Source organism: Vulpes vulpes, chromosome 7 (assembly GCF_048418805.1).
Source record: "Vulpes vulpes isolate BD-2025 chromosome 7, VulVul3, whole genome shotgun sequence".
In the NCBI taxonomy this organism is placed as follows: Eukaryota; Metazoa; Chordata; class Mammalia; order Carnivora; family Canidae; genus Vulpes; species Vulpes vulpes.
Genome location: NC_132786.1, coordinates 91,196,929 through 91,216,541, shown reverse-complemented (window position 1 = coordinate 91,216,541; position 19,613 = coordinate 91,196,929). Strand labels below are relative to the sequence as shown.

General features: G+C 32.0%; 1 protein-coding gene across 13 annotated transcripts in view; it reads right to left on the bottom strand.

Annotated features, from left to right (window-relative positions):
- Nucleotides 1-19,613, bottom strand: part of PHF14 (PHD finger protein 14) — a 230,488-nt gene that overhangs the window by 20,641 nt on the left and 190,234 nt on the right. For 2 of the 13 annotated variants that reach the window (XM_026003842.2, XM_072764418.1), the window contains one exon: nucleotides 14,163-16,706. The exons of the other annotated variants lie outside the window; for them this stretch is intronic. In XM_026003842.2, coding sequence (XP_025859627.2) covers nucleotides 16,695-16,706 — 12 coding nt within the window. In that variant the 3' untranslated portion in view covers nucleotides 14,163-16,694. Of the gene's footprint in view, nucleotides 1-14,162; nucleotides 16,707-19,613 lie in introns of those variants that run through there. 13 annotated transcript variants of the gene reach the window in all.

Here is a 19,613-nt window from a genome sequence, read left to right as displayed (position 1 = left end):
TGGAGCTCCTAAAGCCATCTTGTGATCACTGAGCCACAAGCCTAATGCCAAAAGTAAACACATTGATAATTCCAGAAGACAGAATATCTTAATTAGTCCTATAACCACCAAAATCTTCTCAATTCTGAAATGCAGGGTATAAAATATTAAAAGTAGTTCAGTTTTCTGTTACTTGCAGTTAAAGCATACTAATACAACACTGGCATCTTTCTTAAATTCTTCTTCTCCTAGTTCTCTTGAGTTTTCCTCATATCTTTTAACTTTGTTTTATTGCTGTCTTTATCTTGGGATGGCTCTCACATTCCACCTATTTTATGATGATCCTCCAATTTGTATCTTCAGCACTGATATATACTCCATACTTTAAACTCACATACCCACTGGGTGGGTATACCTACTTGATGTTTTCAATGAAGTTTTAATAGGCACCTCAAACATATCCTGTACAAAGCCAAAATCTTCTCTCTCTCTCTCTCTTTTTTTTTTTTTTTTTTTTTTTTTGAGAAAGAGAGAGAGGGGAGGGGAAGAATCTCAAGCAGGCTGCTCACCCAGCATGGAGCCCGATGTAAGGCTCAGGCTCACAACACTGAGATCATGACCTGAGCCAAAACCAAGAGTCCGACACTTAGCTGACTGAGCCACCCATGCATCCCTAAAGCCAAATTCTTGTTTCTCCTTTCTCAACTACTGTCAATCCTCCCACACCCTTCAAAAGCTTTACACTTCTCTTGGTCTGCAGTTTACTCAATTACTCAAACCCAAACTCTAGGGGTCATTCCATAATTTCACATACAAAGCCAACTCCTGCTGTCTCTATCACCAAAGGGTATCTAAAGTTTGTCTAGTGTTTTCCATCTCCATTGTTAGTCCAAGATATATTCCATCTTAGTCCAAGATATATTTCTTGCCTGGATTACACCAATAGCTTCCTAATCAGATTTCTTGCTTCCCCTTTATACTTGTAAAAACTATTCTCCATAAAGACAGAAATCTCTATAAGGCACAGAGAATGTAAGGCCACCCTAGAATGAAATCCTCCTATCGCACTGTATTTAGAGTAGAATCCAAACTCCTGACATGGCATATAAAGTCCGATATCATATGGCCCTTCTCACCTTTCTAGCTTCATCTGTATACTTCTCCAACTTGTTTAGCTGGCTCGAAACATGCTAATGGTTTCTAAACAAACGGTGGTTATTTCCTCTGCAACTAATTTTGTGGACTTGTGCTTAGTTTACTTTTGTCATACAGGTCTTGGTCAGTGAGGAGTTCTCTAACTTTATACATGAAACTAGCTATTCCTTCAGCACTCAGATTGTTCTCCATAACATTTATCACAATGAAATGATCATTTACTTATTTACATATCCTGTCTTTCTAAATAGTAGATTTTCTGTGTTGTTTACCACAGTATCTCAGGAACTGGTGCTATTCCTATTATACTTTGGCTTCTCAATGAGTATTTCTTGACTGTATGAATAAATTCACTAGTATATAGATGGCACAGGAAACAAATAATACTTTGGACTTTTTGAGTACTTATAAATACCAACTACTTACATGCATTATATATAATCTTCACAAATGCCAGGCAAGAATAAGTATTATTATTCCCACATTTCATTGAGAAAATTAAGGATTGGAAACATTTAGGAACTGTTCTTGGTCACACACTCAAAAATATGATGACCTAGGATTCAAACGCAACTCTGACTCCAAAGAGTCCTCTTTCCAATATACCAAAAGTACAATCAGAATTGCTCACGATCAGTACATTTCAAAATCTTCCCATACCTTCCCAAAATAACTCAACTTTTCCTTACTGAATACTGACCACTAATTATTCAGTTATACAAAAAGGTCCTAAAAGTCTATCTTGAAGAACTGATTGAAAAGCAACCTTAAATCCTAAACAGTTCAACAGTTCTGCTCCCTGAAGATAATTTATAGAAATCTTGATAAACATGCCAATTGGTTTTTCATTTTTTTCAAGCATTATGACAATATTTAGGATTTGTTGTATTATATTTCTTAAATTTCATGAGGAAATAGAAATAGTTGAAGACAAAAAGGGGTATTGGAAAAATACTGCAAGGATCAGTTTCTGAGCAACATACAGTTCTGCATTACCTTGGTATTCCTGTTCTTATGTCTTCAAGTAAGCTAATGTAAAGAGGCTTTACTATTAAGATCCGTGGTTTTCTCAACTCTTCAATAGCTACTACCATAAAAGCTTACTTTCTAAGAAAAAAAAAATAGCCACTACTTAGAAGAAGAAGAAGCATAAGCTTCTAACAGGTAGGACTGTGAAGGACTCTTCTGGGTTCTTGGGAATGTTGGGAGTTCAGACTCAATGGTCTCAAAAGGAAATCCTAGTGTACTATTAAATTGAATATAAAACTCTGATATAACTCAATAGTTAAAAATGAAGTTATAAATTCAAAAATATAAAAATTACAAAATAAAAGTTAATGATCTCATAGTCACATTATGGGGGAACCATACTGTTCAATCAAAAATATATTAAACACTTAAAATGTGCTAATTTTCCCAATGCAGATGTTCAGCAATTACCCAGAAAATTTTAATTTATAGTTCTTCATTGCATTATGAGGTTTTTTTAAAAAATGATTTTATTTTACTTATTTTAAAAATACTGGTATATATATATTTTATCACAAAAATAAATAGAATGTGTTTTTCCAGTTTTATTTATTTATATATTTTTAAAGATTTTATTTATTTATTCATGAGAGACACAGAGAGAGAGGCAGAGACAGAAGCAGACTCCCTCTGGGGATGTGGAACTCGATCCAAGGACCCCAGGATCATGACCTGAGCCAAAGGCAGATGCTCAACCACCGAGCCACCCAGGTGCTCCTCCAATTTTCTTTTAAAATAGAAAATAAAGTGTATGCTCTGTAATTCACCACAGATTGAAATGTCTTGTCAATATATTCAATTTAAAAAAAGAATGATAAATCAGGATTTTAACTGAGCAATAGCAGGCATTTGAAACTATGATACCATTTTGTTCCATCTTAATGTAGGTAGCCTGAATCAGGACTTTATTTTGCTAATACACAGGTAGTAATTCCCATTATTAATTTGTGTTACATGTTTCACATACACTACAAGAAGTACAATAAGTATGTAATAATATGTTGATTTCTGAAAAGCTGTATAGAAAACCGGGTAACATTGTTCTTTAGAAAAGTTGAGGCTTCTAATATACAAAATACATCAAATCTACAGGACTTATTTAAACTAAGCTTTAGTTAAAAAATTGATGTGTATGAAATAATGAGAAATAAGAAATAAGGACAACTAATGAAAATATCCTCCTTTCGGGGATCCCTGGGTGGTGCAGTGGTTTAGTGCCTGCCTTTGGCCCAGGGCGCCATCCTGGAGACCCAGGATCGAATCCTATGTCAGGCTCCCGGTGCATAGAGCCTGCTTCTCCCTCTGCCTATGTCTCTGCCTCTCTCTCTCTCTCTCTCTGACTATCATAAATAAAAAAATAAAATAAAATAAAAAAATATATCTTCCTTTCCTTCTTTCTTTCCTCTAGTTTTTCACTCAGTAATTATTAAGTGAATACCTACTATGTGCAATAAGTTGAGGGTAGAGAGGACAGCAGAGCTGACTGATCCCTGCTATCAGAAAATTTATATACTTGAAATGTATAGTGTGTTCAACTCATGCTTACGTTCATTTACACCAGACACCTAGTCAGCAGATACCTCTATGTTTCTTCAGCAAATCAAATTATTTTGTTATAAAATGTTGCAAACATAACAGTAATCATAACCATAACTTGTAAGACTTACTGAAGCCCTTTAGGTATTCCTTTCCCATCCCTTTCCCCTTCTTTTCTTCTTACCAGACGGACCAATACACTAAATTGGATATTAATCATTCTCTGGTATGTTTTTATATTTTAACACTTTATATGAATGGCATATTATGGATCTTCTCCAGCTTACAGTTTATATTCAACATTACACTTTACATGTTTATATTAAACTTTCTTTAAATTTTTAGCTCAAAAGCTAGCTTCATTTGCTTAAAACATTCCAACTAAAGTCAAAATAACACATATACTAATATTATTTAATCTTTTTTTGGATATATTTAGCCAACACAATTAAGCAAGAGAAAGACACAGTATAAAATTGCAAATGAGGAGGTGAAACTATTCCTATTTGTGTATACCTGGAAATAATCAAGAGAATCAACTGAAACACCATTACAAACAAAAAGAAAATACAGTGAAGACCTCTATTGATAATATTAGGAAAATCAACAGTAGGTAACAATAAAACAATATAGATTATTCAACCCTATATTGTGTCTCTGTATTCTTCTAATTACCTTCCTAAATTTCAAGAGTAGTTAAACCAAGGAAACTGTATATTTCCAAGACGAGCAAATCAGTATGTAAGCAATTCATATTCAAGATATATATCAGATATCAAGATAAGTTACAACAAATTTCTATGGTCTTTTCCAGACCACTCTTCTCTGCTAAGAGCTGTAAGATGTTAGAGATAGGAGGTACCTTAGAGAATGGATCATTTGATTTATTCTTTTTATGCTGATAGAAAAGCCATTCTCAGATTATGTGATTGACATCCCCAAAGCCCCACAGATAATTAATATAGAGCTGGAATCAGAATTCATGTATCCTAAGTGGATGTCTGGAAGTGTCTTTCATACTGAGTCAGTATTACCACAATAAAACAATAGGATTTTAAATCAGATGTTAGCCACACTCTGTGTGTACATACTCTGTGAATTGAATTGATCTTATACTGGAAAACAGTTGTGTGATGTTCTTACGCAAGACATCTTTATGAACACAGTGGGAAATGTCTAGGCTTTGGTGTCAGATAAACCTATCTGAATCCTGCTTTGGTACTTACTACTAATGTGATTTTGGGAATGACCTTAGTCTTGGTTTCCTTACCTGTAAAATGTGAAAAAAATAAAAACCTAACCTCAAAACCTAACTACAATTTTAGTATTTCAGTACAAATGGTAACTGCTAAGAACTACTTAAACTAAAAAATATAAAATGTTTTCTATTTGTTGATAAATTTATAAATATGTGTCTACTATGTGCCAGGTTCTGTTCTAGGAAATGGAGAAACAGCATATCTATCCTTTTGGATCTTAAATTCCACCCGGGAAAGAGATAATAAATTGTTAACAGGTAATTTCAAATTCTGATGTAGCAGAAAAAAACACAGCAAAGGGATACAAAGTGTGGGAGAACACTTTTTCTTAGACAAAATAGGAAAGTCTCTCTACTAAAGTGGTGACATTCAAGCTGAGACCTGAATGATATGAAGGAACCACTCATGTATTCATCTGTGAGAAAAGAATGTCCAGGCAAGGGAACAAGAGCAAGGGTGTTATGATACAAATGAGTGCAGCATGCATGTGGACCAGAAAGGTCAGCATATGTGGCATGAGATTAAATGCTAGACATAACTAGCAAGCTGAATATTCTATTTGCAATGAGAGGCCACTGGAGTGTTTAAAAATTTAAGTAATATGATTTGATTTTGAATTTTATGCTGGTTTTGGTTGTAATACAGAGAAAGTAGAGAATAGGTAAAAATGAAAATAGGGAAATAGGACAAAAGGCTATTCCAACAGTCCATATCAGGAATGAAGGTGTCTTAGAGTACTGTAGGAGTAGTGGGAATGGAAAATATGATATACTTCAGAGTATGTTATAGTTCAGAGTGACGGTAAGGTTGATAAGTAGATGCAGGAATAAACAAGAGTAATTAGAATGGATTCTCTGTTTTTGGCACCTGAAAATGGTAAGTTGGTAAAAACTATGGGAGAAGTAGCTGTGATGGAGTGGTGAAGGATCAGAAAACAAGAATTACATTTTGCCAATATTAAGCTGAAGACAATCTTTAGGTATTCAATGGGAATGTCAGGCAAATGTTTGGACATAAGAATTTAGATCTTGGAAGAAGAATTAAGGGCTGCTGTTAGAAGTTTTGAAGTCCTCAACATATACTTACTAATAGACTTATTTGCAATCATCTAGGGAACAATATGTAAATTGAGAAGAAAAAGGACTCAAGGATTAAGTCATGGTAATACAACTTGGGTGGAGGTGGAGATTTAAGAAGACTGAGAATTTAAGGAGTTGCCAGTTTTGTTAGAAGAAAATTAGGGGACAATGGAGGTCACAGAAGCCAAGGTAAGAGAATTTTTCAAGAGAGAGGGAATGGCCAGTTGATTGTCAAATAATATTGAGAGGTCAGACAAGATTCAGAAGCATGACTATTCAGTTTGACAAGAGACTGTAAGTGACCTTAACAAAAACCATTTCAGTGGAATGCTATGTATGAAAACCTAGTTGAACTAGTTTAATTTTTTTTTTTATTATTTATTTATGATAGTCACAGAGAGAGAGAGAGAGGCAGAGACACAGGCAGAGGGAGAAGCAGGCTCCATGCACCAGGAGCCCGATGTGGGATTCGATCCCGGGTCTCCAGGATCGCGCCCTGGGCCAAAGGCAGGTGCCGAACCGCTCCGCCACCCAGGGATCCCTGAACTACTTTATTTTTTATTTTTTTTATTTTTATTTATTTATTTTTTTTTTATTTTTTTTTTTCCTGAACTACTTTAAAGAGGGAATAGGACATGTCATTTTGCACTTCATCTTTCCTCTTTAATTTCAGGAACATGGATATAATGTAATGACTGGAGTTTTGACAGCAGTTTTTGAACCATGGTAGAAAGACCAAAAGAATCATGGTAAAGTTACACCTGATAGCCTGGGATCCTGACAATACTATTTCTGGGTTTTTTGTTAAGTGTTATATTTTCTATCTTCTATATTAATCCAATCTTTCCTGCAGCATAAAAATATCCCTCCTCTAAAAACAATATGTGGTATATTCTCTATCCTAGTCTCTAAAACTTTTAGTTTGAGTAAAACAAAAACAGAAAACAACTGCAACACTGATTTGCATAAGGTCCACTGCATTTACTGTAAATAAGAACATCTTTTAGCATCTCCTTTTAATTCTCTATGTCCTAGTTATCCCTGAAATGACCATATAAAGCTGAATGTGTGTATGAAAGGGAAACTTTCAGACAAAGCAGAGATCTATAACTGCTTTTTTTTTAAATGTACCTATATGTGGCTTTATACACCCAACCATAAACAGTCAAATCAGAATGATCTTCCCAAATTAAATTTGGTGTTCTGAGAATTAATACTACATAGCTATAATCAGGAGGTATATATTTTGTACTGTTTCATTTTTTTATTAACATTTCTAATCTTGAGGGAAAAAGGAAATGAAGGTCCTGAGTATAGACAACTACTTAGAAGTTCTGTTGTAGGAATATGGAAATGAGCAATAATTGGAGAAAGGATGAGCTCAAAGTTAGAGATTCTGAAAGACTGGGAGATATTAAAACATGTTTGTCAAAGAAAATTTAAATAAATGAAGAAATTCCTTTTGAAAAAACAAAAATATTTTCTCTTATATTCCTCTGGTATTAGTTTCTAAAATGAAGTCTTAGATAATAACAAAATTATTGGCTTTCAAAATTAATTTTACAGTATTTAAATAAACATTGTTATTAGGAATTCATGTTTTGACTGTAAAGCACTAGAAACTGTATGTCATGGAACATACAGCTATAAGTCTAGATTTTCCAATGAAACTTTTAGGATAATAGGATTAAATTAATATAGTTAATCCATGATGGAGAATTTAGGCTTAACATATTAAACAGCTTACTTGCCACTATTAAAATTTTTTAATATGAAATATGCTTTCATATTTTCCTAAGTTTGCTTTGTAATATAACAAGTTTAAAATATGGTAATGTATAAAATACAGAACAGAATGAAAATAGAAATAAAACAAAAAATTGAAAGGCTTTGCATTCTATTAAATTTATTTACTGTTTTCAATAGAACAGAATTACAGTACTGTTCATATATTACATGCCACTCTTCAAATTTATTAGCATATTTCATAATGGTAAAAACAAAGCACATAATTATTTTATTAGAAAAACGGGTGCCTGGGTGGCTCAGTCAGTTAAATGTTTAAATGTCTGTCTTTGGCTCAGGTCATGATCTGGGGGTCCTGGGATGGAGCCTCACATCGGGTTCCCTGTTCACCAGGGAGTCTGCTTCTCCCTCTTCCCCTCCCCCTCTCAAATAAATAAGTTGACTCTTTTTAATAAAGAAAAAAATAGTCTTTAAATAGCTTGATTAAATTAAGCATATTGCTATAAAATATATTGCAAAATTGCTATTATTGCAATTATATAAAATATATATATTTATATATTTATAGTTATATATAAAATATAAAATATATTGCAAAATTCCTAATTGATTTAGGACAATAGCAGTGTCAAGGTGGATAAAATAAAATACTTTCATAAATTATAACAAGTGAATCAAGCAACCTTATATTATTGTAAAAATAATCTGGAAATGCTAAATTTTTTCTGCCCGCAATGAAGAAATTGCCTAAGAGACATTTTGGGTATTTGTTCATTTTCAGTCTATTTAAGTTTATAGCAGTGATAATGATACCACAGTGGTTTTTAAAATAATGCAAATTTTTCAGATATGAAGGTTTATGCATACAAGAATGTTATTTTCTTTTAGATCCTCAATGAAATGGCCAATGAAAATTTTAAAATATGAGAAATAAAAAGAACAAGTGAGAACATATGCCTATAACAGTACTGGCATCACAGAACACTCCTACTACATTCTAAAAATAGCAAGCGTACTTGCTGGGACCCAACCAACAAGGTTAGTTCCCTTGCTATGGGTTTTAACAGTACCTTGGGTGCTTTTCTCATAGCTTCCATCTCATTTGCCTATGTTCTCTGACACTCTATAAGCAACCATCAAGAGGACAGGGGTTATATCCCCACAGATGCTATGCTACTCAGAAATTATTACTGGGCCTTACACTTATAAAATGCCCAGTAAATACTTGTTAAATGAAGGCAAAATGAAAGGCTAGAAAGAGATATACCAATATGCCAACAGTAGCAATCTCTGAGAGGTTATGACTTTTGTTTTCTTTATCCATTTTTCTGCATTTTTTGAATGATCTTAGTAAACATACATTACCTGTATAATAATTAGAACAAAGTAATTAATGTTTTTAAAATGCAGCTGTTAATCTGCCACTAAATTCCTTACTGAACACACAATAGATAACCAGTAATATGAAAAAAGTAATATTTAAATTATGTAGTTATTTATATAAAAATTGTGCTAAATGAAGCTTATGTATTTTATTTACTTACAAATTACTGTAGCATACCATTTTCAAAAATTAAGTACATATTTTAGTATATAGACCATTGTTCAATAAAATTTAGTTTTTCATTGTCGAAAATGGCAATGTCAAAGTCAAGAAATGTAAATCTGAATTCCCAAAGCCGGTCAAATATTTCTAACATACCTAAAACCTTTTATACGTCTGATTTTTAAGTAATGCAGATCAAGTAGTATATAGCTTGTTCCTAACCTAGGCAAATATTTAACTGTGAAAATATGAAGCAGTAAATTATAGAGTTACATTTTGTCTGAGCAGAAAATACTAGATTTTTCAAACTGATAACTTTTATGGCATTAGTCAACTAGCCATTAAGTCATCTCATTTTATTACTGTATATTTATAGAGGATAATAATTTGTTTTTGAGAACTCAGAGTATTATACTATTAACAAAAGAACTATTTCACTTTTTTTTTGCATTTTAGTAGGGTTTTTTGGTGGTTTTATATAGTAAACATATGATAACAATAAAATCTTCCTATTTCCCCCCCATCAAACAGAAGAGGATCTTCTTTAAGCTAGATTTGTAATAATGATAGGTTAAACTTGTCATACTATTTTTAATAAAATACTGCATTCTTACTTTAGTATATGGAAGATACATTTTCAAGACGGAAAATGCTGATATTATCTTGGTTATAAGCTTGCTGCTAAAATGATTTAGATAGTTTTCTCTTCCATTCAGTATCAGTGGAAAGTCTTTCTTTTCAAGCAATAAATTATAGTGGATACTTCAAACCTACTTTATGTGTATCTCTTAGTTCAGAAAAATGAAAAAACATAAACATTCTATATAAACAGAACACAAGATATAGATAAAAAATGATCCATAGAGCAGTGAATAATTGCAATCCATATCACTGTAAGAATGGAAAAGGGCATCAAGTATTTCTACCAGTTTTCAATCTGGGGCTACCTAAAGTTAGTGAGAAAATTTAAAATCCATGATTATATATGTTTGGGATACGCATTTTTGGTTCATGAACTTACATTGATAATAAATTTAACATTGTTGTCTATAGCACACTTTGTCAGAATAAAACTATTGGCTTTGATTGAAAAGCATCAACAAACAAAAACAAAAAGTCTTAAAAATCCCAATGTATAAAAATAACCAGTGAAGCTTTTTAAGTATTTTCTTCCTTTTACTTTGCCATTTCTGATATCTAGATATTTAAAAGGTAGCCACCTAAGTTTTTGTAAACGAAACATTCTCAGAGTCTGGTAACTTGAGGAAAATACAATAATATTTTTTTTTCTTTCATGAAAGAGTATTTTCAAATTTTGGGAGACTATGGGTAAGGAAAAGGAAGTATCAATTAGGAACAGCAATATCACTAATAAAGTGATAAGTATAAAAACTTATACATGCTAGATACGATTTCAAACTAGGTTAAAAAATGAAACAAAAATGTCTATTATCAGAGATTCACATACTACACTGATGCAAGATGAAGCTGATAATATCAAAGAATAAAATTTGTACACAGATTAAACCTCTCTGTAGGAACCATATATCAAATTATGCTCTTGATGAAACTCAGACTATTATATACAACAATGCAAAAAAATTTAAGTAACTTATTTTACATCAAAATGACAAGAAAATATTTTTGTCTACATATGCCAAACAATAAGCCCAATTAGATAATTACTGAAATTATACAATATTTGGGAAATGTATAGGCACTATAACAGATTTAACCACCAACGTCCATAAAGGAACACTGAACATCAGTACTATATAGGGTAAAGGCCAATGGATTTGGAGACAGAAAGTCAAAGTCCTTTGCTGGTTTCTGCAACTCACTATGGGTCTTTGACAATTCATTCACAAATCTTCTGGAACCCCAGATTCCTTAAATGCAGAGATAACCTTGAGGAAGATGAGGTCTAAGAGTATTCAATCAGTTGACTGCAAAGTCAATTCTAGATTTAAAATTAAAAATTCCAACTATTCTAAATGAGAAGTATATAATGATGAACAGAACTCAAGGTGAAATTAGTATTTTCCTCAAATGACCTTGGGGAACCAATTCTCTTCCTGGGTAAATGCTTTATAATTCTAACCAACTGAATTTTTAAGGCCGACATTACTTATTGAGGACATTACTTACTGTGAGCATATTTGCAGTATCTATTGACCTGTTATTAGCAATAATTTAATATCATGTAAAAAATAACACTAATAGCTTGAATTAAAACTCAAGATGATTAGAAAATACAGTATATAACCCTTTGTTGAAAAATTATGAAATAGTACTGTGCTATCATTCTATACTGACCCAGAAAAAAAGTGTCTATAGCCAGATTTATACATGATACTATTTTTCTCAAGAAATCTTTTTGACAGTAACAATTATATAAAGAACTACTCTAAGTTTTTAGGCATTCCTATTTTTGAGTTATGAAAAACCAAGCATAGATGCAACAGAATAGCTTGACTTTGTTCACAAATCAAGATAAATATAAGATTAGCAACAAAATTAAGAACTATGTATCATCATGATTATTATAATAGTACATTACATCATATACTATGGAAAATTTTACTCAACTCTCATCAATTTTAGAAACATTTACTGTATCTTTTGTATACTTACTATAACTTTTGGTATATAATAATAATCACAGTGATATATATTACCATTTATGGAGGATTTAATGGGCCAGCAATTGTGCTAGGCATTCTATATATGCTATTCTTTGATCTTCAGAACATGCCTATTAAGTATTATCTTTACCTTACAGATGATGACATTGAAACTCAGAAGGGTTAAGGACTTTACCAAAATATCACAACTACTAAGTAGAGGAGTAGATATTCAATCCAGGTCTGACTGACCATAATCCTGATGCTCTTCAGGCATGTTTCACTTAAATTTCAATTTTGTAGAAATATGATCATGACCTGAAACCAAGAGTCAGCTGCTCAACCTACTCAGCTACCCAGATGTCTGCATTTTGTCCCTTGTTACAATGGCTTGAAAGTCACTTAAAAGAGAGTACAATTTTTAAAAATAAGGTTCTAATATTATATGATTTAAGTCTAGGAGTTTAAATTTTAGTGATAGTGAAACAAATGAGAAGAGCTGAATAAAAAAATCTTCAAGACATAAAAATAAGAACACAATAAATATATACTATTCTCAGTCTTAAGGGAGCTTGTCTCTCACGATCTTCTCAAGATAATTAGTGGAAATACAGATGTTAGATAAGTTTTAGGAATTAAACTATTGTTACAGTATTCAGTGTAATATATATGACTTACATGGTAAAACATTTGTTATTGTCAGACATCATTCTGCCAAATATTTGATTGTTTGGCTCCATAAAACAATGGTTTCTTTATTTCTACAATATCAAATACCCAGTAGTGTTAGTTTTTAAAAAAAAAAGACTTATTTAAGTAATCTCTACACCCAACATGGGGCTAGCACTCAACCCCGAGATCAAGAGTTGCATGCTCTACCAACTGAGCCAGCCAGGCACTCCTACCTAGACTTTTAAAGCACTAGTAAGTCCTTACTTTTCAGTTTACATGCCTTTCTTCCCAATAAGACAGAGTTACTCAGAGGAAGAATTATGTCGTGCTCTCATTTTTAAGTAATTAAGACAAAATGTCTTACAAATTTAACCTCCATAGCACAGTAGTGGCCAGCACAAAGGCATTAATGTTTGTAAATGAAAAAGTCATAAATCATACCCTAGAATTATGTAACAGAAAATATGCATACAAATTAGAAGGACCATAGTAAAAACAAAGGTCAGATCATTTGAAAAACTTCAAACAGTAACACATAAAAAATGTTACAAAGGAATCCTACTGAAACTTAGATTTATTAAGACTGAAACATCAGTAGATAAGTAGATATTTACGAATCTGTCTCTAACAATCACAAAATGACCTAGTACTCTAGTACTCTTAGATATTTGTGGATTACTAGAATTTATGAATTATCATCTCAAATGAAATTTCAAATAAAACTATTATTAATGACTGATGTCACAAGTGAATCTAATTTCAAATAAAACTGATCATTAATGACTGATGTCACAAGTGAATCTACAATTTCTTATATATCTTGTGTGCAGGGCACAAAACTGGCTTTGCATAAAAATAATTTGAATGTTTACTATGTAATATTAAGTAAAAGAGCAGGATAACATTTGTTTATGCTAGTGTTTCTCAATTATTTTATTAGCATCCCCCAAAGAGTTTTTTTTAAATTTTTTTTCCTAACTGCCTCTCCATGATATTTTAATGCCACGGATATAACGGTATATCTGTTTATATGCTATATGTATACCTGTACCTTATTTAATAAAAGGAGTTAAGCTTTATGCTTTAAAAGAGCTTAACTCTTTTTATTTGATACAAGGTTATAAATGACTAAATAATAAATTTTTATATTTTTAAATCTAACAAGTGAAAAATTAAAAGCTATTAACATGCAACTTAACTCTGTAACTGTAGGTGTTGAGTAATTTATTTATATAACTTATTTGTCAAAAAACAATCCTATTTTAAAAAATGGGCAGAGGACCTGAATAGGCATTTTTCCAAAGATGACTTACAGATAGACAATGGATTCATGAAAAGATGCTCAACATCACTGATCCCATTGGGATATAAAATGAATGAGAAATATAAATCAAAACCATAATGAAATATCACCTTACACTTGTCAGAATGTAAATTGGTACAGCCACAGTAGAAAACAGTGAGGAGGTTCCTAAAAAGACTAAAAGTAGACTTTTTTAACTTACCCCAAGAGAACAAAAACACCAATTCGAAAAGATGTATGTACCATTATGTTTATTACAGCATTGTTTATGACAGCGAAAAAATGGAAGCAACCGAGGTATCATCAGTAGGTGAATGGATAAGGAAAATGTGATACATATACACAATGGAATATTACTAGCAACAAAAAAAGGATGAGATCTTGCCATTTATGACAACACGGATAGACCTAGAGAGTACTATGCTAAGTGAAAAAAGTCAGACCTAGAACAAATACCATAAATTTCACGTATGTGTGGAATCTTAAAAAACACAAATAAATAATAAGTAGAACTAGACCTATAAATAAAGAGAATAACTGATGGGGATTAGAGAGATAGGCAAAATGGATGAAGAAGAGTAGGAGACACAGGCTTTCAGTTATGGAAGAAATATGTCATGGGAATAAAAGTACAACATATGGAATAAACAGTGATACTGTAATAGCATTGTATGGTGCCAGATGCAGCTACACTTGTGGTGAGCAAAACATAATGTACTCTTGTCAAATCATGACACTGTACACCTGAAACCCATGTAATACCGTGTCAACTATATTTAGAAAAATTATAAAAGATTACAAAATTTAAAAATTATGTCAAGTTACGTATAACAAAACGTGTAAGAATAACAATGTAAAAATCAAGTCATTCAATCTACTATATTTCCAGCAAAAGTAACTGAAAAAATTAAGCCTTAAAATTTTAGTGAACTTTAGGTTTTACTTGATAGAAGAAAATAACTAGCTGCCAAATAATCATTCATATCATGTCAGTATGTTCTCATTTCAGCAACTGATACAATTAATAACAGATTAAATAATTTTGTAATATTAAATAATCTATTTTTATTCATTCTCAAAGCCTAAGTTATACACTAAAGCATTGAAGATCAAGCATAAACAACATCCACAAGATAGCCAACAGCAGCCAGCAGGCATATGTAGCCATCTTATGTGACATAACTTCAAGATTAAACAATTTGATGGAATGTCATGTGATCATAACCATCTGTTTGTCATTGTTTTATAGCACTGATCATTATATATTTTGTATATTTCTACTACTACTACTCGTGTGATACCTAACAAAACCTGAGAGAAATTAAATACTAAGATTTTATCAGAAAAGGTTAAACAGTGGAGAGTCACAAACCCTCTTTTGTTTCTATTCCCGTGTGAACCAATAATTGACCCCTTGTAACAACACTGCCTCTACTGGGAATGCATGGAATGTCATACTATGTTAAGATCTTTAAAAATACACATAGAAAAAATAACAAAATACTAGCAATGATTATTCCCTAAATGACTTTTATTTTCATCTTTATATATTATCCTATAATCATGTACTGCTTTATAATTTTCAAGAGTAATTAAAATAATTATAGCCATACTTACTATGGGCAGAATTAGATTAACTACCATCTTTTTGTCTTAATATCTCACAATATATCTAGACACATTTCACTGATGAAACTATAGAATATGACAGTACAGTTTAATATATCTAAACCTATGTTTATATACATTTATTGACATTTTTAGCTTACATATCCAAAACATTTCCAATGTATTAGTGTGATACACATGGTTAAAGATAGTAAATGTCCTTTTCAAAATTTAAACATTTTCTAGGGTCCTATAATAATAGCATATGACAAAAGATATGCTCATCCTCCACTGTCTTTTTCTTTCAAGGGAAAAAGTTACAACCATGCAGAGGACTTAAATATAAAAAAGGAAAATGTAATCCATTTTTACTCCTGAATGCTGACATGAAATTTCTGAAAATCTGGCTTCATTCACAGTACAAATTATCTTACTATGGTGGTTATATTATTTGTGGGTCAAAAAATGTTCAAATAAAGAGATAAAAATAGCCCACAAAGGCCAAAAGTCTATGGATTTTTTTCAGCCCAAATAAAACTGAAGAGTTCTCCTTTCAGCTTGCACGTTGAAAAAAGATTAAATTAAATGCTGACAAAACTATTTAGCATCAGTCACTATGGCATACGGTACATTTGTCATTGTGGAAATCACAGCACCTGCTAACTGTACCTAGCCTCTCACTAAACTTAATATATACGTGATGAAAAATGAAGGAATTTAAAATACAGTAAATGCAAATAGCACAGATTTTATGAAGAGAGGACAAGAAATTAGGTCTGAAATGAGATGATGACAAATTTAAACTGTTGTCAACAATGCTACTTATGTGAAGCAAAGTTTACCAATTATTATTTCTGCCATTCCCTTCCCACCTATGTTTTCTAATACCAGCTGACTTTAACAAAACAGATCTGAATGTGTCACAAGTTAATTCTTTATCAGTTTTCATATATCATCCTTTACCTTGGTTGGCTGGCTAAGAATTATGCAAGCTATAAATTAGCTTTAAACAACCTCTGAATCAGGTTAGAACTGGTTTTCGAATTAAAGAGCCTTCAATATATTACAAGTTGCTGTCATTTTATTACCTCAATCAATTCTGTGTGGCCTGAGGTGGAAGAAAATGAATGCTGTCTTCATTTGCAATGGGTTTATCTCTTACAGCAGGCTCTGGAAACACAACCACAGCAATGAATTGAAAGCTAAAGTTACATTTAACATTACCAATGCAGGAAATTGTGCTCCTTAACAAAGCTGGAGTTGCAATGGAAAAAAGACATTTCTTTACTATGGAAAGATATACAAAAAATTAACACTTGCTTAAATTTAAATTTTTATGGAGTATTTAAAAAATTATAGTTAAAGCCAACATTATATTAAAATGATTTTAGATGGTTCTCAAATGAAGAAAAAAATGAAAACAAGGGACTTGCTGTTCTCCGTGTTTCAGAAATAGTAGACAGAAAATATATATAATTCATCTTTATCTTAGTGAAAACCATTTCTTTTCCTTTCCTTGTGGACATGCAACTAAATGGAAAAGTGAGTCAGGTACTAGTGAGGCTCATCGACATTGTTATCAGACTCTAAAACACAGATAAAATAGCCCTTCAAAAGCCTTAATGAGTAGGTATTATTATTATCTCCATTTTAAAATGAGGAAACGAGGCAGAAAGATTAAGTCATTTACCCAAATTTATACGATTACCTAGACAATATGATTCTGAGTCTGTTTTTGAAGGAGACTATTTGAGATTAGAGAAACAGTAAGAACATCCAAGAGACTACTTTCTCAGGAAACACTGCATCAGAAGAAGTAATGAGTGTGGGCTACTGATGACAGAATAAAATTAAGTTTAGAGGCCTTAGAAAGGTATGCCAAGTGAAGAAAGAGGTGGGTTCTAGTGCCAGTAGACAAAGAAATCAGAATTTTTATGTGCAAGTATTTTTATATAATGCAACAATGCCTTTAATCTTTTAACAAAGCTTACTTAAAAATGACTTGTATTTCTCTACCTAATCATTCACTGTGTATCATTCTACAGTTCGAGTTGACTTGTTTTTGCAAAATGTTTTTTTAGGTATACATATTTTAGCACCAAACTTATTTTTAATCACTGAATAAATTTAGTGACAAGTACAATAATTCCTGAGGTGCTCAATGATAGATTAATAAATGACTGTAGAAAGAAAAATAACTAGCACTAACCTCATCATAGCTCTTCCATTAACTAGCTGTGTAACTCTAACATGAACCTGAGGTTACTTCTCTGAGTTTCATCTTCCTTATTCTGTAAAACAAAGCACTTTGAAGAGATCAATGTTTTTTCTTTTTTAAGATTTTATTTATTCATTTGAGAGAGAGAATGAGAGAGCACAAGTAGGGGGACAACCAGAGGGAGAGGGAAAAGCAGGCTCCTCATTGAGCAGGGAGCCTGACGGCCAACATGGGGCTTAATCCCAGGACCCTGAGATCATGACCTCAGCCAAAGTCAGATGCTTAACTGACTGGGCCACCCAGAAGCCCCTATATCAATGTATTTCAAATTACTTAACCCTATAAGGGGTAGTGAAGTCAATTTAGTAAAGACTGATCAGCATTTTTTTTAATCTATAAAGCACAAAACAAAAATTATCAGCATGCTTTTATTCCATGAAATCTTTAAATTATATGTAACAAACTATATAAAATAAATTCTCTCATTGAAAGAGTTTGCAAATCACTTGTCTAAAGGATATTTCTTCTTCTGATCCCTAACATCCTCCGAAAAGGCCTTTAGTGGCTACAAATTTATGACATTTATGACATTTATAAATGTGTCATCTGCATTCCCACAGTGACTTCACATTAAAACCATATTAGCCAAGAGACTATACTTTCTTCAATGAACTGCCTTTGCCAATGGTCACTTGACTATACATGTGAGACTGTTTCTGGACCATGTATTCTGTTCCATTGATCTGTATGTCCTTTTGCTGATACCATACGGTTCTTTTCTTTTCTTTTCTTTTCTTTTCTTTTCTTTTCTTTTCTTTTCTTTTCTTTTCTCTTTCTTTCTTTTTTATATACCACATTGTCTTTATTACTATAGCTTTATAGTAAGTCTTGAAATCAATTTCATTACTCCAACTATGTTCTTCTTCAGTATTGTGTTAGCTTTCTGGAACTTATCTTTGCATGTAGACTTTATATATTATATCTTATTTTAATTCCAGTATAGTTAACATAGTGTTATATTTTCAGGTTTCAGGTGTACAATATAGTGATTCAACAATACCATACATCACCCAGTGCTCATCACAAGTGTACTCCTTACTCCCCATTACCTAGTTCACCCATCATACTACACACCTTCCCTATCTTTTCAGATAAACTTTAGATCAGTTTGTCGATATCCACAAAACAGCTTGCTGGGATTCTGACTAGAATTGCACTGAATCTATACTTCAAGTTGGAAAGAACTGACATGCTGACATTACTGAGTATTCTTTGTTGTGTACCTGGAATGGTTTTGAAGATTTTGAAGTTTTCTTCATATAGGTTTTATACATATTTTATTAGACTTAAATCTAAGTACTTATTTTTTTTTGGTTCCAATGAAAATGGTAATGTGTTTTGAATTCAAATTCCAATTGTTCATGGCTGGTATATAAGAGAGCAATTGACTTTTGAATATTAACAAACAGTGCTAGAACACTTGGATATCCATGTGAAAAAAGAGAAATACAATCCATACACAGACCTTACCTTTTCACAAAAATTAACTAAAGTGGATCACAGATCTAAAGGTAAAACATAAAACCATAAAGCTCCTAGAAGATAACAATAGAAAATCTTGTTGACCATGGGTTTGACTATGACTTTTTAGATACGATACCAAAAGCATGATCCACAGAAGAAAAAAAATTAATTAGGTTTCATTAAAATAAAAAACTTTTGCTTTGCAAATGACACTCCTCAGAGAATGAAATGACAAACTACAGAGTGGAAGAAAACATTTGCAAAACATATATCTGACAAAGAATTGGCATCTAAAATATACAAAGAACTCTAAAACTCAAAAATAAGAAAAAATA